We start from the raw sequence: 23,080 nt of genomic DNA, 5'->3' as shown, positions 1-23,080 counted from the left end.
CTGCCTGAAAACTGCCAGGTAATTTTGGGAAAGGAGGTGGCCTCACCAGGTCTCAGTTGAAAGGATCCCCTTTGCATCTGGATGGAGAGTTCACTCAGGAAGACAGAATGGAAGAGGAAAGTTGAAGAGAGAACTCTCACTCTCTCTGAAATTATAATGTCCTTTATAGGACATTGTGGCACATCCCATTTAAAATCCTTATAAAAAATTTGACTTCCAGGGTATTTTTTTCCTTTTCAGGCAAGTAGACAGCAGTAAACTTTTACCTTTCTTGTTGTGAAAATCACACTATAATGTACAGTACCTTTATTCCCTTAATTTCCCTTGTAGTAGGTTAAGCTAGTGAAATGTTTGATCTGCCATCATGCATGAGACACAATTGCTGCAAAAGGATTGTCTCCGCCAAGCTACTCTTAAGTGTGGCAAGGCCATAGGCTGTGTGGTTAATATTTGATACTAATCAGAATTGTCCAAATGTTGTTATTCCCAATTAGAAGGCCATAGCCTGGAGGGCAGGATGCAGACATGTTTGGGAGGATTAGAATAAAATGAATAATTGAATATAAACCTCCCTATGAAGGCCAGGCACTCAAGAAATCAGAGAAAATATGTTTGGCTCTAAAGAAACTTTTACAAGAAATAGTTATCATTGTCATTATATATAGGAGGATGCTAAGGTACCAGCCAGGCACCTCTTCGTGTTTAAGATTGGAAAGGACAGTTGACTCACCCAGCTATTTATCCAAACCTCTTAGTGCATCAATTCACCATGGAATAATACAGCTTGCACAAGAGCAAAACCACTGACAGTCTCCAGACCCTGTATGTTTTCCCAACCTCCTGTCCCTACCCAGTTTCTCCTTCCCATTCCCTCCCTACCTGTTCCATTCCTTCTCATTCAATAACCTTCAATGTTTCATGTCCTCAATCGGCGAAGTATGGCGTGTGGACATTCCATTGTGGAGATCCCGTGCTGGTAGTATAGTTTAACATGCACATCTCTTTCCATCCCTTCCTAGTTCTCCATCTGTTCAGGAAGAAAGTCCAATCCAGATGTCTAGCCAAGGAGCAATCTCTCAGGCACTAGCATTTATTCATTTTCTTTTCTGTGTCACAAACCTGGTCTAATGATTTATACTTTCCCTCCTCCCAGCCTCTGAAAAGTTGCCAGGGAGAGACTCCTGAGGGACAAGTCATGTCTAGATTGATGTGTGTGAAAGAATTTCCTTTAATTTCTAATCATTGACATATCTTTGATTTATTTTGTTTCCTCTTTGCTGCCTTGGAATACGGCCCCTACTCTATTTTAACTGCACCCTGGTAGTGATCTATTGTGAGTAAAATGGGTTCCGAGCAGCCCAGAGTCAGTTCTCCTGGTCTTTTCTCTAGATGAGATCTTTTTTTTTTTCCTTTCTGTACAGTTTTAGTTTCATTTTACTTTTGGTATTCGTGTTGCATGTAGCAGTTACATCATGCCCCAACTCGCTCATGCCCTACACAGTCCTTGTAGAGTAGCCAGGAACTGGAGAGTGCCCAGAGCCCACTCTCTATGCTTCCACCCATCCCCCAGCCTCCAGCAAGCTCTGGACACGGTCTTATTTTTCCATTAGAAAATAAGACCCTGACAACAGTGTGTTTCTCTTGAAGGCCTTTGCTCAGGACTTTTAAGGGACACTGGTTAGGCTAGAGTAATTACAACTCTAGCTATAGATGCTTTGTCCATTGGGGGTCATAGTCATGCTTGCCTTTGATAAACGACACTTGTTTTTCCCTTCTACAGAGCTTGAATTCCTCTCTTGAAGGAAACACATAGGCTACATATATATTCCTAAGTTGTGATATATATATGATATGTCCTGGGGTAGCTTATATGTAAAAATGTGTATTTTTATATATAATCATAGAGATATTCCATAGAGAGAGAAATACAACGATCACATTATAGATGCCTCTCTGTACAAGAAGGTGCTTGCTGGAGATTTAATTGAATACTCCTTTGGGACTGTAAGTATCTGCCTTTCTGAAGACAAGTGGTAATTATTTCCTACAGTCTACGGCATTTCCTTGCTTTCAAAACTTCTCCTTAAGTCAACGCTCAGTGATTCCTCCACAGTTCCTCTGGGAAAGTTAAGCATCCTGGAGGAGCCATGTGCTTATTTCAGGGCAAAAACAAACAAACAAACAAACAAACCAACCAACCAAAAAACAAAAAACAAAAAACAAAACTCTGTTAGTTAATTCAAGGAGATTACTCTTTTTTTTTTTTTTTCATGAGTGAACCATGTAGGAATCTAAGCAAGCCTCTAGACTTCTCTAACTTACTAAAGACATAAGATCCCTGTCATCCAATCGGATATAGTTTTAAAGGTCAGTATTTCTATGTATAACCTACAACTGGCAGACATCAACTTTGGGTCTTGACTTACAGACATAAGACTCTCTGAAAACAGGAGACCCAATGTACAACTCATTGATTCATTGGCTCTGGACTATGGAGATGTATCAGCACCCAGGTCTTTCATCTTCCTTTGCAGAAGAAGGAGAAGGAGAAGAAGCAAGTTGACTCCCAAGTTCTGGTAGCCTTCACTGTTTGGAAAATGTATAATGTTCTGGGTGAAGCCAAAACAAAATAGCAACCTTCTTCAATACAACACACAGTTCTGCCCAAATTGGCTCTGCGGAAAGTACGTGGAAGCATCACTTCTACACCCTGAGAGCTTTCACACTCTAGCACTCTTTGAGAACTAGACGGCCACACAAAGCCAGTCAACACACAGCTCCAGAGGCAGTCTCTCTCACCTTCCTCTGCCACAGCGTGACTGTTGTGAGCCAGATCAACTAGCTGGGTGTGTACTCCAGGTGGCTGACTTTAGGCTCTGTCCTTGCCTTTTTCTGATCACAGAAAGCCATGCATAAGACTTTTCTTCTTCTTCAAAAGGTAACAGGAGGAACTGGGTTCAGGGGAGATATCATTTCTCATTTATAGGATTTAAAAGACCCTCTTATTCCTAGTGTTTCATCTAACAATATACCTCAGACAAAAGGGTTTTTCTTTTGTAGAGGATTTTGTTTATAATTTGAGCCTTTGAAGAATGGTTTCATGTTAAGAAACAATGCTTCCCTTCCCTAGACTGATTTAAAAAGTGGGCTGTGGTCTAAGAAGTGTGCCTTAATTTAACAGCATTTTTTTTTCCTTTCACACTAGTCTCCTCTTACATATACTCCCTTGGAGACCAAATTATTTTCCCTCTAGCATCTGGAAACCTCCACTTTGGCCTCTTTGGCAAGGCCACTTTTCCTCTCCCTTCCAATCCACCCCCCAAATTAAGATTCTGCAATTGCAACTTGGCTGGCCATTTGGTTGCTGATGCCGGAGGTAGATGGCACTGCAGACAGCATGGGCTGCAACCCTTCCTTCCATTCCAGACTTGGTGCAGAAGGGCCAACCAGCAGAGGACCTGAGGCCTGATACCTGATTGCATCAGTGTGCCCCAAGGAAAGAAAAGTGACCATGCTCCATCTGCAGCAGGTTTCATTTCTTAGCAACACGACCTTTGACAACAGAGGAAAAGTCGGGCAAGTGTGTCTCTGAGAAAGCCTTCCACTGTAAACATTCAACAGTAAACAGATAGCTTTGATGGTGTCCACTAGGGAAGTACTTCTGTTTTGTCTCTATAAATACTACTAGGAAGTCATAATGGAAGTATTGGATGGGCATCCATTTTATTGTGTTGAAGAGAAGCACATGAAAGCTTTCTTCTGAAGCGATGAAACTGCTCAAACAAAGTTATCTGTTTTTTAGAGGAAGGTGAGACCCAGGATCAGACTCTTGGCACTGACATGATCTCTTCACATCATTGGTACTGGTCCAAGAACAAGAACATTTTGTGGGCCAAAGAGAAAAGGAAGTCTCGGGTGGCTTATATATTTTTCTTTCCCAGAGTTAAGTTGGCCTATGGGGGCAGTTTATAGAGCATAAAGTTCCAAGAGCCCCAAGACAGAGTGACAAGTAGCCACACCATTAATAATCTGGCCCAGTCCCTCTCTCAGGAAGCTGCTGCAGAGCTGAGGCATGGGGACCCCATCCACCAATACACTTAAACCAATGTGTTTGCAAGTTGCCACTGTTGACCGCCCCAGGATGCTGTCCCAGGACCTTTCAGCCATTTGTCCTCACTACCCCTAAACATCCGCCACTGAACTGAAATAACACCACAAGATTTCAAGTCTTAGAGAGGAGACAAGGCCTAGGAGAGATGAAACAGCAAGGTCAGGGTTTGCTCTGTTAAGGAGCTGCTTGCTCTCCTACAGCAGTCCACTAGATGTCCTCATAGACCTACTCTGCTCTGCTCTCACACTACAGAAAACATTTTCATTGGTGACTGGGAAGAGCGGTGGATGGCTACTAACTAAGAAAGGAACTCAGCAAACAACAGTGGAGAGAAGATTTTCTTACTTTCTTTTTTTTTTTTTTTAATGACTAGGAATACATGAGAAACGTGTTTTAAATAGATACTGAAGTATTGCAAGTAGGTCTGTGAAACTCAACCTTAGGGGTTTAAAGTACCTCTCTGATACTGGAAACAAATCCTCTGACCCAAAATCGGATGTACAAAAAAAATAGCCACTAAGAAGGCTCTGGAAATCTGTAATTCACTGGAACCAAAGTGAAGGGTTAGGAAGCTGTAGAGTTGAGGAAGGTGACAGAGGAAGTCTGTGATGTAGTACTGATACAACTTTATTTTATAACCCAAGAATAAAATGCCCACATATTCTGGAACACCTACTACAAGGGAGGCAAATCTTCAGCTTTTCTTTGCTAATCTTCACCATGAGTAATAACGGTCCAGAGGGAATCTCTTAACTGAACATACATCCCTCAACCCTGATGGATTGCTCCATCAGATGCAAGGTCAGAATCACCCTTCTCCTCGGCTTAGGAAACAGACCTAGAAGCACATAGGTGATGACACACGTGACTGGGGTGGTGCAGAAGGGGGGCACACACTTAACTGGTTGTCTTTACTCTAGACCTTGTGGTTCATGAAGGTTTGTCAATATGTGGGGCTCAATCATTTTTAACTGTTTTTGTCTTGTCTCTGAGCCTCATGTTGATCATTCTTGCTGGTGTGTGTGTGTGTGTGTGTGTGTGTGTGTGTGTGTGTGTGTGTGTGTTGCTCTTTGTCTTTTGAGATTTCTTTTCTGCATTTGGTGGGAGTGTGAAATGACTGGGCAGGAGTGTTGACTAAGAGCATGTTTTCTGTTTTATGCATATGCTGCTCTGGAATGTGACTGCTTATAATTAACAGTTAATCTTCTTATAGCAAATGGGTTTCTGCTGCCTCAGTTACCAGTTGCAGCCTGTTACTGCATGCTAACAATATGAAATTTTACAACAGTGCATGGTCTCCGGAACAGCCAACCATGACAGTTGCAAACAGTCCCTGAAAGCCACTGGTTTGGTGTTTTGCTCCTTCCTGAACATTTTGGAAGTGGGAGGCTTCCATTGCCCATTGTGACAAGTTGACCTCTGTGGGGGGAAAAAGATTCCAAAGTTACCTATTCCCATCACCCTTCCATATGTATATATATATATATATATATATATATATATATATATATATACACACACACATGAACTTTCTTTCCCCATAAATGTGTCACATTCTATTACCATGCATGAACCCGAAATGGCAGTATGAAAATGAAAACCAGGGACTGTTGCTAATGAGAAACATAGCATTTCTGAGTTTGATGGGATTTTCTGCTACAGCATTTGATTTAAAAACAGAAAAAAAGAAAACAACTTTCAAAATAATTTATCTACAGTGAAACAACAAACAAACAAAACAAAAAAATCATCTCCATTCTCCTCGCCTTTGTAAGTAACAGGTCCATAGGTCCAGTTAAAGCATTACGAAAGAAAAAGCAAAAGACTGGCTTTCCAAGTTAAATACCAGATCTGGATACGATTCAGCTAAATTTATTTTCATGTCTTCCATTGAAGATTTTTCTTTTCTCCCATTCTTGACTTCAGCCACTGCTGTTGATCAAGATGACCTGGACATTGGCTGCAAGCCTTGGGGGTTCCTCTGACTCAAATGCTATGGCAGATTCTTAGTTTTATTTTTTTTGGTAACAAGCTAAGAGCAAAAGAATGACACACTTTAAGTTGAACAGGGCTGGGGTTGCATGTTAATCAGTGCAACAGTTAGGATGCTAAAGGACCATGTCACTGGGAATGTGAGCCTATTCACAGGAATGGAGATGCTGTTGGAGGTCTCTCATTCATCTCCCCCCAGTGCCTGCTCTTCACAGTCATGATGTTCTCCTTGCTTGACAAGCCCACTGTATGGCAAGTCATTAAGGTCTTAGAACAGGGCTTGACCCATGTGAGAGATTTAAACCCTTTCCTGGTGACTGTAACATTCAAAGAGAGTAAAACCACAAGTTATATTTTAAACTAAGACAGTGACTATTCTCTACAAAGGAAAAGAAATAAGGATAGTGTGGAGGACGGGGTGGGAGTGGAGATAACACCTCCTTGGTCCAAGTTCAGTGATTGGCTGTGATACTTGGAAGATTAATGAGTTTTTCTCCTACCCTGTAAGAGGAGCAGGCTGGTTCCTGCTAAGTGAGAAGCAAACATGTTTGCCTGTTGTAGCATCAAAAAGAGGTGCAGTGGCTTCTCTTGTACTGAAATATAAATTGACCACAAGAGTAAAACAGGAAACAATGGGGGCATTAAATTAACGAGCTTTGCATGTCGGTATTTGAGGTGGCTCCAGGGTCAGTACCAAACCTTCACACTATGCCAGAGTCTTAAAAGAACCACTGAGGGTTCCTGAAAATGCCAGCAAGATATTTCACATGCCAAGTATTTCATGTTTTGTTGTTTATAATCTCTCTTGGCTAATATTTTCTGTGTAAGGAAAAAAGTATGATTAAACCAACTAATTGCCTTCTAATTCTCTGGTGGGCAGGGAGAGAAAGGCAGCTCTCCCAGTTGATACTCCCATGAGTAGCTAAAAGCAATCTAGGAAACCAACATCTCATATTGCTTTGGGTGATTTTTTTATTTTTTTATTTTTTGTGAACTTCCTTTAATGTATCCAGCGTTAGCCCTGAGTAGAGGCATTTCTTATATGGACAGATTTGGATATTTGTTCTGTCAAGAGTAAATTTAAATTCCTGTAGCTATCATGTAAACTCACTCCCGGGAAGTTCAGCGAAAGCATCCTCAGATCTGATATTAACACGTAATCGTTTCACATTTAATTTGATGGAAACTTGTCGCAGGCTCTGCTTAATGCCCAGAAATAGATGAAAATGAGAAAACCTACATATTAGATATGTTTATATCCTGCAAAAAACATTTATTGTACCAAATTAGCAATTCATTTAACTGATTGGCTGTGTGTCTCTTTTGCCCTCCTGCATTAATTTTGTCAGGGGGAGAATGGTGGTTACATCTTTTTTTTCTGTCTGTAATTTGCTTTTTTTTTTTCATCCAAGAAACGGGATGTGTTCAGCCATGCCTTCTTCCTGTGGTCACGGCTCCATCGAGGGGACAAAAATGATATGCAACAGCCTTTGGGAATGATAAAGGCAATTTATATTTTCACTGCTTCTTTTTATTTTTGATGTACAACCAAACTGTCACCAACAATCACTGCATTTTTTTTCTTCTGTTTCTGGGTCAAGACTGTTAACGTGAACTAAGACCTGTGTTCAATCCTCCAGCGCCCTTCCAGCTGCCTTGCTGTATGTGACCTTGCCATTAACCGCGCTCTTCCTCTCCTCCCATCCAACCACATGGTTATAGCCAAGATGTCCATCTACAAGAGAATGAGACGAGCATGTTGTTTTGATTGCGGACGTTCTGAGCGTGACTGCTCGTGCATGTCAGGCCGTGTGCGTGGTAACGTGGACACCCTTGAGAGAACCTTCCCGCTTTCTTCTGTCTCTGTTAATGATTGCTCCACCAGTTTCCGTGCCTGTAAGTTTAACCTCAACACACCCAGTTCCATGTCTGTGCTTGTCTGTGGTAATCAGCCCTGTGTTTTGTGTTGTGCCCTGTGGTCCTGTAAGTCCACCGAGCTCATGTTGCCATTCTAATGTGGTCTTGTATGTGATGACATGTTGCTTGTGTTCCTGTGTATATGATGAAAAGGCTTTCCCTTTTGCCCTGGTTTATGCTTCTTGGGATAGTGAACAAAACAGGCATGTGACAGCCTGCAGATGGTCTTCCTCTCTCTTGCCTAAATAGGTGAAGATGGAAAGCCAAGTGACAGGATAGCAAGCACTATTTTAATAGAAGATATGTGAAAATGCAGGAATTTGGATTTATAAGTGACCATTAATTGGGGTAGAGTAAAAAGATGGAAGAAAAGGAATAGGAGAAAAGGTTTGCTAGCGTTTCAAAATACAACAGCATCTAGATGCAGATGTTTGTTCATATACATGTGTGTATATTCATATGTGTGTGTGTGTTTATTCCTATGTATTTCTTACTAGAGTCTCATTCCTTAGTACCAGATGGTATTTTCAGTTCTTAAAGAGAATATTTATTTTTAAATCTGCCAACCTCCATAGACTGGTAATTTCTAGTGCTTCTTTCAAAAAGTTGGCTCGTTCAAAGGAGGCTCCTGGGACACTCATTAACATCTTATATTTTCCCAACAATTTAGTCCCACTTTACCAAGGTATTGTGCAGCAGTCATGAGTCTGAATATCAAAAGATTGACATCCCAAATCTGCAGGATTTTCTTCACTTTATGGCTCAGGCCTTTGTCACCGCCAGGCTCTTCCCTGCACTAGATGCCGAAATAGTTGTGTGTTTGACAGCTGCTGAGTCTGATGAACCAAATTCCTCTTCCATTTCCATTTGGCTGGCACAGTTGGTAGATGATGTTGTTGTGGAATGCTTTGGTTTGAGATGCTGAGATGTCTTTCCTTGTCCACTGGCAGGAGATCTTAAATTCTGCACAAGGACTTGAATGCTCTTGAACTACGACCATAACTGTGAGCTCCCATTGGTGATAGTATAGGAAGTGGGAGACGATGACTGTCTCTCCGTGCTTTAACCATTTCTCTTGAAAGAACCCAGCACAATTCTTGGTGCTGTTTTGGCACTCTGTCCATCCACTCTTCCCCTGAATAATCAAAAGTAGTTAGGCTTTTTCTTCCTTGCTGTGGTTCACACCCACCACAAGGGAGAGGAGGAACATTTAGTTTCTGAGCATTTGTTCCTATGGCAAGTGTGTGTAGCTGAGTCACCATTGTCTGTGTCGAAGATGGCTTCAACACAATGGACTTGAGACCACAGGTCACTGTCTGGCAGGAAAGATAACTGCCTTCACTAGCTAGATTGCTAAGCCATGCCAGGTACTGATGTTCAAAGCTCCAGTTCGTGTTTATAGTCTGTAAGTTGTGTGTTGAGGTATAGACTAAAACTATATATTGAAGCTATATATTGAAGAGGCTTGATCTGAGACCAGTGAGCCCCCTTCTGTTTCACAATGCATTGCTCCTTGAAAAGTGCTGAGGGACTGAACTGACTTAAAAGTGGTACTTAATGAGAGTTGTACTGAGAAATATTATGGACTGCACCAACCACATTGGCCCAAGAGCTTAGAAAGGACTTTTCTTTTGGTTTCCTCTGGTTTGGTTTCAATTTGTTCTTACATATGCTCAGTTCGAGTCCATACCCCTTTATCTTTTCTCCTGCAAGAATTTTTCCTCATTTATGTGCTATGCAGCCTGGGTAACCCAAGTCACAACCATACAAAGCATTTGTCTGTGATGTACACCAAGACCTCAGGTTCAAAAATGAGTCGGTTAGGAAGACAATGGGGTAAGCTACGGTGGCACCATTGGGTCACATCTCTTTGATTGGTAATAGTGTCTGTGAATGCCAGCACTCTTCAGCCTACAGCCCAACTTCTTTTCTAAAATAACTGCTTGGCCACAGATTTGTTAGAAAAAAAAAAAAAAAGAAGCCAGTCTGGCTCTGAGCTAGGATCCTGTCATGAGCTGTGGTCATGTCTTGGCCCACTGGCCTTCTGCTCTAATCATAGTAAAATCTATGTCCCTATTTGAGGCTCATGGTGTCCAGTGTGTGCACTTTGCATTTTACTCAAGAAAAAAAAACCATAGTTAGAGGGGTTTCTCAGCTCTGTAATTTAATCCAAATACTGGTGGAGGCCAGGAGAAGAAAATCTTGGGGTAAGAATGTCCCATCCTCTCAGATATATTCTGTTCACAATATTTTCATCCTTCTGGCTCCTCCATCACTAATCTCACTGTGGGAGACAGCAGGATTCAAGCCCTAAGCAGTATTGACAGCTCTAGTGGTGGCTTGCCTTCTCTGTCTCATCATCTTCACTTCGCCACACAAAGGCAGATTTCATCCAGCCCTGTGTGAGACCACTCACCTTTGACCACAAGTAATAAGTTAGAAAAATCCACTCCAAGTTGAACCCCTTTATAAGGCTATGTCAGCCCTTCTTGTTCAATTAAAAACAAACAAACAAACAAACAAAAAACAAAGAACTTCAGTCTCTGCTGAATTCCACTGGCAGTGTGCCACGGCAATGTCCGGGCACCCCATTCGGGTGGGTAGTCGGTTGGGTGGTGTCCATTTGACAGAGTGAATAGACTCAGAGCAGTGGTGAGAGTGGGCTTTTCATTAAATATGAGCAGACGTGAAATGGAGAGGGTTTGACAATTAGAGATGGCAGGAGAAGGGCCCTGGAATCAAAGTGAGCTCACATGGGCAGATCAGATTACTTCTCTTACATTCTTTAGTTGTTCTGAAGATCATTTTGAATTAGTGTCAGTGGAACCATGATGGGTTTTGCCCTTTGTCTTTTACGCCGTGCCTGTATTGTTTCCCAAGACACTCATTAAAGGTCATTACACTATTACGGGGCTTGCTTTGGTCGCAGGGTTTCCAGTTGAGCCAGTTGCGCTTTGGAGACTGCCTAATTCGTTCCCCTCTTGCCTAGACTTTCCCTCTGCAATTTTTTTTTTCAACTTATAAAGGAAAGGATTTCCGTTTTTAAGGGACTTTAAATTGAAACACAAAGCCCCATTACATGTTTTCTGAAGTGGTAAGGGAAGTAGCTGGTTCCCAGAGGTGGTCATATATTAACAGTGTTTACAGGGATTTGAAGACCCGTCTTCTAAGTGCTGTTTGACACACCTCTCCTTGGAGGCGTGGCCCATGACCTAGGAACAGTCCTTGTTAAGGCTGGTGTTAGGAGGCCATTTGTCTAATATTGTACTCACAAGGCAATGGGAAGCCAAGCCATTAATAAGGCCTTCAGAGGGGAAGGACTAATTTTTACAGATATTTTTGTTTATAAGTATCATGAGCCTGGGGAGATAGCTTGGTTGGACTTGATATGCAAGCACAAGAATCTTGAGTTTGGATCCCAGAACCCACATAAAAAGCCAGGCATGATGGTTCATACCTCTAATTCCAGCACTTGCTGGGCGGGTGAAGAATGAAAACAGGCAGATTCCTGAATCTCATTTGTCATTTAACCTAGCCAGATTGATTCTCTTCAGATTTAATGAGAGACCCTGTCTCACACATGCACACACACACACACACACACACACACACACACACACACTAACCATTCATCCACACCCCACACACACATACACCCACACAAAACTAGGGTGGATAGTGACCATAGAGGATGCATAAGCTGAATTGTTCAATATTTAAGTCTAGACTGGGTATTCATTTCTCAAGACTAGAATAAGGTTGCACACTAAATCTAGATGAAGTGCTCAGTCTAGAATTACAGCATCATTTTCTGATTATGTAGGTTTTATTTATACTTCAGACAGTTTGGGCACTGTGTCAGCTCCCTTCAAAAACACCAGGATACTATGCATTTGACTTCTTCACAAGTCTCTGTTCTAGTACAGGAAAAAAAAAAAAAAAAAGAGCAAACCTCCCAACGTAAAATCTCATTTGCGCCAATATAGATATAGATTTTAATCAGCTCCGCTCTGCCCAATATAACTTTGTGAAATGGACATTCTCTCTCTTTGGAAGTTTATCCTTGATTCCAGTTTTGCCTGGTGGTCTGGTTGCCAAGTGTAATAGAAAGGGACAATTAAAATTATGATGTAGTGACAATGAAAGGCCCTATTGATTTGGACCTGCCTAGACCTGCCTGATGTGATTCTGGTGACAGTTCGTCAGTAACGCTGGTGTAAGCAAATTAATCAAGTTGGGAGGGGGGGGGAGAAAAGCAGGCCTTTGGGTTTGCACTGGGAACTGGTGTTAGCTCAAGCATACCTGTGATTCTTCAGACCATCTTTCTCTCACTCACTGGGAGTTTACCTGAACAATTGCACAGAGGATTCAGAAAATTACTGAAGCTAATTTTAAACTGTGCATGACTTTTCCTTCTTGTACACAGAGATCACAGTCATTCAGCTCGGATGGTTAGGCTGCGAGGAGCGACCCAATCAGATTAGCTGGAAAGGAGACACACTAAAGTCAGTTTAGAGTAATCGCGAGTCTTGCCAGATACTAAACTAAACCCTGCTTATCCTCAGTGGTCTTTGGTTTGTTCAGGGAGAGAATTAACATTGCCAACTGAGCTGAAGGCTTTCCATCAAACTAATGGCATTTTGAAGACCATAAAGGCAGATAGATACTAGGGCAAGATACTAGAAACAGCTTTAAAGTCTTCCCCAGGTCACACCTATGCCAACAGTCTTCAAAGCCCTGGAAGAGACATGAGGTTTAGCAAGCTGCATTTAAACACCACCAGTCTGTAATCATAGCATCACCTTGATAGACAGTTTGGAGGGACTCCCCAAGTCCCCACCTCCTGAGTCTTCAATGTTACACATTTACTTCTGGGACCCAATGACTCCTCATCCTGTCATCAGTGAAGAAACAGGGAAAAAGAAATCCAGAGGGTACTTGGCATACAAGTTAATTTTAGAATTTCATGGGTTTTTTTTTAATTGATATATATTGACGGAAATGCATAGGATACAATGTGAGTTTTCCATGTGTGCAGACATAGTGTCAAGATCTTATCAGCCTAATTAGCATGTGCGTCACCTCAAACATCATTTCTCGTGATGAAACCTCCACAATCTTCTCTCTAGCTGTTTTGAATGACACATTCTGAGTATCATCACCTGGAGAGAGCCTGCTAGCCCACTGGGCTCAAGAGTTCCTTCTTTCCATTTCATTACAACTTTTGCTCAATGACTGCCTCCTCCCCGAACCTCTCATGCATTCTCTTTAAGTTCATGAATCTGTGTCTCTAATGTCTCCCTCTGTTTTCATGCAACTGTGCCAATGTTTTCATATCCATTTTCATTCTCTCTCTCTCTACTTCCCTCAACCCTGTCACACACATTGGTAGCAAACACTAACAGACCCTTTTAATTCTCAGGCTCTTCAGCCAACCTTGGCCCTACATCCTGATTTATTTATTTGCATTGCGTTGTGGGAAGTGACAATAGGATAAGGAAGAGAAGTGGGACCTGGCTACCATTTTACCCATCATAAGAGACCAAGATTAACAATGTTCTCATGAAGAGACTCTTCAAATATAGTCATTGCCCCAAGCAAGGTCACTGAAGCCAACATCTCTTGCTTAATTTCCAGTAGGCACATTGGGCAGAGAGTTGACTGGAAAGTTTTTCTCTTCAAGTAAAGAGTCACCTCACACACAGTGGTGAGCTGCTAGAGTGAGTAATGTCTAAGGCAGAAATCAACCTTTGTCAATAACCTCCTGGGAAAATAACTCCTGAAATTAATGATCTTCAAAGAAGAACCCCAAACAAAGCCCATTCTCATCCAGTATGTGATGCTGGTGTTTACAAGTGCCACGTCAAAGGAAGTAATTGGTTTACAGTAAGAGGTCCTGCACCTTTCCCTTGCCCCCCAGACAAGGTTCTGTTGAATCCCTTAAAGCAAATAACCTGTGACAGTCTACTGGGTTCAAATGGAAGAGAACGTTACAGTAGACTGAAGAGTCAGTTTCAAAGGACATTCTCTGACATGGGATTGAGAAATGGGAAGTAAAAAGGCCAGAATGAGGGAAGAAGAAAGGACCCATTCTATGTACACTGTCACTTAGACATTTCCCTTTCCAGGAGTTCCGTGCTATAAAAAATAACTCTGGCTCTTTAACAGCAAATGAAGAAATACGTTGGCATAGGTACACTAGACAGAGGTCCTTATTCAAGGTGACATGGAAATTATGCTTGCATCTTTATTTTAGGACAGTGGCCGGCTATCAGGATACTGGTCTTGACAGCTGTAACCACAAGGCAGTGGGTTCTTCTTACCTCCATGGTGGAGGACAGATGGAGCCAGCTAGCACACCATTTCTCCTCCTCCTCCACTATCATGGGCGACAGATGCCAGAGCCAGCCTGCTCTTCACTTAAGCCTTCTTGTCAAGGCTCTGCCTTGAGCCCAAATTCTGACCTTTACTTGATGAAATAAATTACTGATGAACAAGCAGAGGTTTGAATTAGAGCAGGCTTGGAGCAAATGTCAAGCCCGTCTCCCTCCTCCTACCTCCACCAGGAGCATGGATTAGACCAAGTCTGGAGTTTCCAATGCCTTAGGCTTTATGGGTCTGGGGAGATATAACTTATTAACAAAGAGTTATTAAATTTTTATCAATTTTACAACACAATGTAAATGCCTCCTATGAATCTACATTGTATTCATTATCATTTAAAACGTTAATTAAGTCAAAGTTGCATTTAATTTCTCTCTAAATGGGCCTCTGGGAAGAGGCTTTTAGAAACATCTGTGGGAGCAGGCAGCTATGGAGCCGGGAAGCCCCCAGCCTACATTCAGGAGAAGTTCCTTGAGCTGATTGCTATGGTGTGTCTGCAGCTAATTTGTTATGATATGATTGGGCATTGTCTCAATCTGACATCAGACTAACAGTGGGCAAAGCCAGTCGAGAGAGACTGTGGGCTGTCGCACTGGCTTCTAGGCATCCTTCCTTTAGACACTACCTACATGGGTGGCACAGTTCATGTGTGGCACCTCCGATCTCCATTGCACATTGGGATTTGCCCATCATTTAAGCTGTTTAGATCTTCATCTGAGATAGACAGTTGTTGCCTGGCTCAGTCACATTAGGACATTTTCTGTGGCATGCACAGAAAAGATATTCGTCTTTGATTTCCACTTGAGCCCAGAAGTACAGGTCACTATAACCCTTTGGTAAGAAAAGGCACAGTGAGATTTGATGAAAACTAGCTTTCCGGATTTGAACCGGCAGTGGTACCCTTAGCTTATGTGAGCACAGAACAGCAATCCTGCATGTCTTTACTTCTATACATAGCGTGGGGGCTAGGTTTGCTACTTGGTTAATTTGGATAATGTTCCGACTAGATGGTGATGTCACTACACTAAGTCTAAGGTACTCTGCCAAAGCAGCAAGAATGGGCAGCTGTGTTGTTTAATTTGAAATGTATGTGGTCTTTGCTTCCTGCCTTGCAGGTGCTACTGCTGTCGGCAGATTCTAATTCACCCCTGCTATAGGTAGTTAGCACTGGCTGCGGGCCAATGTAGCTGTAAACTGAGGCAGCTGTAGTACACCTCATCTGTGTAGTTTCAGTCATTTGATGAGAAAGCAGTGGTAAAGCTGGGATTTGAATACAGGTTGGTATGGCTCCATTTTCCCTGGGTAAGTTGGGGCACTTAGATCTTTGCATTAATGAATAAGGTTCATAACCCAGTTCATCTCTGTGGGAAGAAAAAGAGAAGCTCATGGCAGTGTTGGAGCTAGATATGCACAATGTCAGAGTCCTTGAAAAGCAAGCAGCCTGGGGATCCATCCCATAATCAGCCACCAAACCCAGACACTAGTGCATATGCTGGCAAGATTTTGTTGAAAGGACCCTGATATAGCTGTCTCTAGTGAGGCTATGCCAGTGCCTGGCAAATACAGAAGTGGATGCTCACAGTGATCTATAGGATGGAACACCGGGCCTGCAGTGGAGGAGCTAGAGAAAGAACCCAAGGAGCTGAAGGGCTCTGCAACCCTATAGGTGGAACAACAATATGAACTAACCAGTACCCCCAGAGCGCGTGTCTCAAGCTGCATATGCAGCAGAAGATGGCCTAGTCGGCCATCATTGGGAAGAGAGGCCCCTTGGTTTTGCAAACTTTATATGCCCTAGTACAGGGGAATGCCAGGGCCAAGAAGTGGGAGTGGGTAGGTAGGGGAGCAAGGCTGGGGTGGGGGGAAGGGTATAAGGAATTTTTGGGATAGCATTTGAAATGTAAATAAAGAAAATATCTAATTAAAAAAGAAAACTATTAAGAAAAAAAAAAGCAGCCATGGGCAAGGCTTGGGATTCATTCTGTAGAATGTGGGGAAAGAAGAAGAGAAGATGAAATAGGCCTTGGTAGAGGCCAGGCAAGGGTGCTGCTCTTAATATTCAGTGCAATAGGAAGCACCTAAGATGTCAGACTGGGGAAACGAATCAACAGGTCCACTGTAGTGGGTTCCATAAAGATCCCAATCATGGTGAGATATCTGAGAAACCCTTCTACACCCCCACAAAAAGGAAAAGGCCAGAGGCTGTGATGGGAAGAGAGTAGAGGAGCTCTAAGGAGGTTTTGAAGAAAGCCAGCAGGGTCCTCTCAGATGAAGGCCATTACCAAATACTAGTCCAAGAAATTGTGGTTTCCTTAAAAACAATTAACAGATCGAGAAGTTGGATTCCATTTTTTAGTGAAATTTCCTAAGCCAAGTTCTCCCAGGCTGACTAGCAGCTGGTGGAATTCCTTTTTTTTTTTTTTTTTTTTTTTTTTTTTTTTTTTTTTTTTTTTTTTTCTTTCCATTTTTTATTAGGTATTTAGCTCATTTACATTTCCAATGCTATACCAAAAGTCCCCCCCATACCCACCCACCCCCACTCCCCTACCCGCCCACTCCCCCTTTTTGGCCCTGGCGTTCCCCTGTTCTGGGGCATATAAAGTTTGTGTGTCCAATGGGCCTCTCTTTCCAGTGATGGCCGACTAGGTCATCTTTTGATACATATGCAGCTAGAGTCAAGAGCTCCGGGGTACTGGTTAGTTCATAATGTTGATCCACCTATAGGGTTGCAGATCCCTTTAGCTCCTTGGGTACTTTCTCTAGCTCCTCCATTGGGAGCCCTGTGATCCGTCCATTAGCTGACTGTGGGCATCCACTTCTGTGTTTGCTAGGCCCCGGCATAGTCTCACAAGAGACAGCTACATCTGGGTCCTTTCGATAAAATCTTGCTAGTGTATGCAATGGTGTCAGCGTTTGGATGCTGATTATGGGGTGGATCCCTGGATAAGGCAGTCTCTACATGGTCCACCCTTTAATCTCAGCTCCAAACTTTGTCTCTGTAACTCCTTCCAAGGGTGTTTTGTTCCCACTTCTAAGGAGGGGCATAGTGTCTACACTTCAGTCTTCATTTTTCTTGAGTTTCATGTGTTTAGGAAATTGTATCTTATATCTTGGGTATCCTAGGTTTTGGGCTAATATCCACTTATCAGTGAGTACATATTGTGTGAGTTCCTTTGTGAATGTGTTACCTCACTCAGGATGATGCCCTCCAGGTCCATCCATTTGGCTAGGAATTTCATAAATTCATTCTTTTTAATAGCTGAGTAGTACTCCATTGTGTAGATGTACCACATTTTCTGTATCCATTCCTCTGTTGAGGGGCATCTGGGTTCTTTCCAGCTTCTGGCTATTATAAATAATGCTGCTATGAACATAGTGGAGCATGTGTCCTTCTTACCAGTTGGGGCATCTTCTGGATATATGCCCAAGAGAGGTATTGCTGGATCCTCCGGTAGTACTATGTCCAATTTTCTGAGGAACCGCCAGACGGATTTCCAGAGTGGTTGTACAAGCCTGCAATCCCACCAACAATGGAGGAGTGTTCCTCTTTCTCCACATCCACGCCAGCATCTGCTGTCACCTGAATTTTTGATCTTAGACATTCTGACTGGTGTGAGGTGGAATCTTAGGGTTGTTTTGATTTGCATTTCCCTGATGATTAAGGATGTTGAACATTTTTTCAGGTGCTTCTCTGCCATTCTGTATTCCTCAGGTGAGAATTCTTTGTTCAGTTCTGAGCCCCATTTTTTAATGGGGTTGTTTGATTTTCTGAAGTCCACCTTCTTGAGTTCTTTATATATGTTGGATATTAGTCCCCTATCTGATTTAGGATAGGTAAAGATCCTTTCCCAATCTGTTGGTGGTCTCTTTGTCTTATTGACGGTGTCTTTTGCCTTGCAGAAACTTTGGAGTTTCATTAGGTCCCATTTGTCAATTCTCGATCTTACAGCACAAGCCATTGCTGTTCTGTTCAGGAATTTTTCCCCTGTGCCCATATCTTCAAGGCTTTTCCCCACTTTCTCCTCTATAAGTTTCAGTGTCTCTGGTTTTATGTGAAGTTCTTTGATCCATTTAGATTTGACCTTAGTACAAGGAGATAAGTATGGATCGATTCGCATTCTTCTACATGATAACAACCAGTTGTGCCAGCACCATTTGTTGAAAATGCTGTCTTTCTTCCACTGGATGGTTTTAGCTCCCTTGTCGAAGATCAAGTGACCATAGGTGTGTGGGTTCATTTCTGGGTCTTCAATTCTATTCCATTGGTCTACTTGTCTGTCTCTATACCAGTACCATGCAGTTTTTACCACAATTGCTCTGTAGTAAAGCTTTAGGTCCGGCATGGTGATTCCACCAGAGGTTCTTTTATCCTTGAGAAGAGTTTTTGCTATCCTAGGTTTTTTGTTATTCCAGATGAATTTGCAAATTGCTCCTTCTAATTCATTGAAGAATTGAGTTGGAATTTTGATGGGGATTGCATTGAATCTGTAGATTGCTTTTGGCAAGATAGCCATTTTTACAATATTGATCCTGCCAATCCATGAGCATGGGAGATCTTTCCATCTTCTGAGATCTTCTTTAATTTCTTTCTTCAGAGACTTGAAGTTTTTATCATACAGATCTTTCACTTCCTTAGTTAGAGTCACGCCGAGATATTTTATATTATTTGTGACTATTGAGAAGGGTGTTGTTTCCCTAATTTCTTTCTCAGCCTGTTTATTCTTTGTGTAGAGAAAGGCCATTGACTTGTTTGAGTTAATTTTATATCCAGCTACTTCACCGAAGCTGTTTATCAGGTTTAGGAGTTCTCTGGTGGAATTTTTAGGGTCACTTATATATACTATCATATCATCTGCAAAAAGTGATATTTTGACTTCCTCTTTTCCAATTTGTATCCCCTTGATCTCCTTTTGTTGTCGAATTGCTCTGGCTAATACTTCAAGTACTATGTTGAAAAGGTAGGGAGAAAGTGGGCAGCCTTGTCTAGTCCCTGATTTTAGTGGGATTGCTTCCAGCTTCTCTCCATTTACTTTGATGTTGGCTACTGGTTTGCTGTAGATTGCTTTTATCATGTTTAGGTATGGGCCTTGAATTCCTGATCTTTCCAGAACTTTTATCATGAATGGGTGTTGGATCTTGTCAAATGCTTTTTCTGCATCCAACGAGATGATCATGTGGTTTTTGTCTTTGAGTTTGTTTATATAGTGGATTACATTGATGGATTTTCGTATATTAAACCATCCCTGCATTCCTGGAATAAAACCTACTTGGTCAGGATGGATGATTGCTTTAATGTGATCTTGGATTCGGTTAGCGAGAATTTTATTGAGGATTTTTGCATCGATATTCATAAGAGAAATTGGTCTGAAGTTCTCTATCTTTGTTGGATCTTTCTGTGGTTTAGGTATCAGAGTAATAGTGGCTTCATAAAATGAGTTGGGTAGAGTACTTTCTACTTCTATCTTGTGAAAAAGTTTGTGCAGAACTGGAATTAGATCTTCTTTGAAGGTCTGATAGAACTCTGCACTAAACCCGTCTGGTCCTGGGCTTTTTTTGGCTGGGAGACTATTTATAACTGCTTCTATTTCTTTAGGGGATATGGGACTGTTTAGAAGGTCAACTTGATCCTGATTCAACTTTGGTACCTGGTATCTGTCCAGAAATTTGTCCATTTCGTCCAGGTTTTCCAGTTTTGTTGAGTATAGCCTTTTGTAGAAGGATCTGATGGTGTTTTGGATTTCTTCAGGATCTGTTGTTATGTCTCCCTTTTCAGTTCTGATTTTGTTAATTAGGATTTTGTCTCTGTGCCCTCTAGTGAGTCTAGCTAAGGGTTTATCTATCTTGTTGATTTTCTCAAAGAACCAACTCCTCGTTTGGTTAATTCTTTGAATAGTTCTTCTTGTTTCCACTTGGTTGATTTCACCCCTGAGTTTGATTATTTCCTGCCGTCTACTCCTCTTGGGTGAATTTGCTTCCTGTTTTTCTAGAGCTTTTAGATGTGTTGTCAAGCTGCTAGTATGTGCTCTCTCCCGTTTCTTCATGGAGGCACTCAGAGCTATGAGTTTCCCTCTTAGAAATGCTTTCATTGTGTCCCAAAGGTTTGGGTACGTTGTGGCTTCATTTTCATTAAACTCTAAAAAGTCTTTAATTTCTTTCTTTATTCCTTCCTTGACCAAGGTATCATTGAGAAGAGTGTTGTTCAGTTTCCACGTGACTGTTGGCTTTCTGTTATTTTTTTTGTTATTGAAGATCAGCCTTAGTGCATGGTGATCTGATAGGATACATGGGACAATTTCAATATTTTTGAATCTGTTGAGGCCTGTTTTGTGGCCTATTATGTGGTCAATTTTGGAGAAGGTACCATGAGGTGCTGAGAAGAAGGTATATCCTTTTGTTTTAGGATAAAATGTTCTGTAGATATCTGTCAGATCCATTTGTTTCATCACTTCTGTTAGTTTCAGTGTGTCCCTGTTTAGTTTCTGTTTCCATGATCTGTCCATTGGTGAAAGTGGTGTGTTGAAGTCTCCCACTATTATTGTGTGAGGTGCAATGTGTGCTTTGAGCTTTACTAAAGTTTCTTTAATGAATGTGGCTGCCCTTGTATTTGGCGCATAGATATTCAGAATTGAGAGTTCCTCTTGGAGGATTTTACCTTTGATGAGAACAAAGTGCCCCTCCTTGTCTTTTTTGATGACTTTGGGTTGGAAGTCAATCTTATCAGATATTAGGATGGCTACTCCAGCTTGTTTCTTCATACCATTTGCTTGGAAAATTGTTTTCCAGCCTTTTATTCTGAGGTAGTGTCTATCTTTTTCTCTGAGATGTGTCTCCTGTAAACAGCAAAATGTTGGGTCTTGTTTGTGTAGCCAGTTTGTTAGTCTATGTCTTTTTATTGGGGAGTTGAGACCATTGATGTTAAGAGATATTAAGGAAAAGTAATTGTTGCTTCCTGTTATTTTTGTTGTTAAAGTTGGCATTCTGTTCTTGTGGCTGTCTTCTTTTAGGTTTGTTGAGGGATTACCTTCTTGTTTTTTCTAGGGCATTGTTCCCGTTCTTGTATTGGTTTTTTTCTGTTATTACCCTTTGAAGGGCTGGATTCGTGGAGAGATAATGTGAGAATTTGGTTTTGTCGTGGAATACTTTGGTTTCTCCATCTATGGTAATTGAGAGTTTGGCAGGGTATAGTAGCCTGGGCTGGAATTTGTGTTCTTTTAGTGTCTGTATAACATCTGTCCAGGCTCTTCTGGCTTTCATAGTCTCTGGTGAAAAATCTGGTGTAATTCTGATAGGCTTGCCTTTGTATGTTACTTGACCTTTTTCCCTTACCGCTTTTAGTATTCTATCTTTATTTAGTGCATTTGTTGTTCTGATTATTATGTGTCGGGAGGAATTTCTTTTCTGGTCCAGTCTATTTGGAGTTCTGTAGGCTTCTTGTATGTTCATAGGTATCTCTTTCTTTATATTTGGGAAGTTTTCTTCAATAATTTTGTTGAAGATGTTTGCTGGCCCTTTAAGTTGAAAATCTTCATTCTCATCCACTCCTATTATCCGTAGGTTTGGTCTTCTCATTGTGTCCTGGATTTCCTGGATATTTTGAGTTAGGATCTTTTTGCATTTTCCATTTTCTTTGATTGTTGTGCCGATGTTCTCTATGGAATCTTCTGCACCTGAGATTCTCTCTTCCATCTCTTGTATTCTGTTGCTGATGCTCAAATCTATGGTTCCAGATTTCTTTCCTAGGGTTTCTATCTCCAGTGTTGCCTCACTTTGAGTTTTCTTTATTGTTTCTACTTCCCTTTTTAGGTCTAGTATGGTTTTGTTCATTTCCATCACCTGTTTGTATGTTTTTTCCTCTTTTTCTGTAAGGACTTCTACCTGTTTGATTGTGTTTTCCTGTTTTTCTTTAAGGACTTGTAACTCTTTAGCAGTGTTCTCCTGTATTTCTTTAAGTGATTTATTAAAGTCCTTCTTGATGTCCTCTACCATCATCATGAGATATGCTTTTAAATCTAGGTCTAGGTTTTCGGGTGTGTTGGGGTGCCCTGGACTGGGCGAAGTGGGAGTACTGGGTTCTGATGATGGTGAGTGGTCTTGGTTCCTGTTAGTAGGATTCCTCCGTTTACCTTTCGCCATCTGGTAATCTCTGGAGTTAGTAGTTATAGTTGACTCTGTTTAGAGATTGTTCTTCTGGTGATTCTGTTACCGTCTCTCAGCAGACCTGGGAGACAGATTCTCTCCTCTGAGTTTCAGTGCTCAGAGCACTCTCTGCTGGCAAGCTCTCTTACAGGGAAGGTGTGCAGATATCTTGTTTTTGGACCTCCTCCTGGTCGAAGAAGAAGGCCCAAAACAGGGCCTCTCTCAGAAGCTGTGTTGCTTTGGCAGTTCCCAGAAGCTGTCAGCTTCTGTGGTGCAGACTCTCACCTGTGCAGACTAAAATCCTAAGTTCCAGGGAGTCCTGGAACCAAGATGGTGACCGCTGCTCCTGAGGCCGAGGCCGTCTCCCGAGCCAGGCGGACACCTGTCCTCTGGTCCGGATGGTGGCCGGTTATCTGCGGCCCGCCCAGGCTGCTGCCTCAGCGGCTCTGTGCTTCTGCCCGTTCCAGAAGCTGTCCGGTTCTCTGGCACACCCTCTAACCTGTTCAGACTAATTTCCTAGATTCTGCTGAGTCCCGGAAC

General features: G+C 41.9%; 1 protein-coding gene across 54 annotated transcripts in view; it reads left to right on the top strand.

Annotated features, from left to right (window-relative positions):
* The window catches only part of Kcnma1 (potassium large conductance calcium-activated channel, subfamily M, alpha member 1), a 712,823-nt gene that overhangs the window by 571,545 nt on the left and 118,198 nt on the right, over window positions 1–23,080 (top strand). For 13 of the 54 annotated variants that reach the window (XM_017315884.2, XM_017315876.2, XM_011244967.3 and 10 more), the window contains one exon: window positions 1,325–1,333. The exons of 23 other annotated variants lie outside the window; for them this stretch is intronic. In XM_017315884.2, coding sequence (XP_017171373.1) covers window positions 1,325–1,333 — 9 coding nt within the window. Of the gene's footprint in view, window positions 1–1,324; window positions 1,334–7,825; window positions 8,000–23,080 lie in introns of all 54 variants that reach the window. 18 more of the 54 variants (XM_030247658.1, XM_006518594.4, XM_017315870.2 and 15 more) reach the window with 2 other exon arrangements.

This window comes from Mus musculus, chromosome 14, assembly GCF_000001635.26.
Source record: "Mus musculus strain C57BL/6J chromosome 14, GRCm38.p6 C57BL/6J".
In the NCBI taxonomy this organism is placed as follows: Eukaryota; Metazoa; Chordata; class Mammalia; order Rodentia; family Muridae; genus Mus; species Mus musculus.
This window is presented reverse-complemented; position numbering and strand designations above follow the sequence as displayed.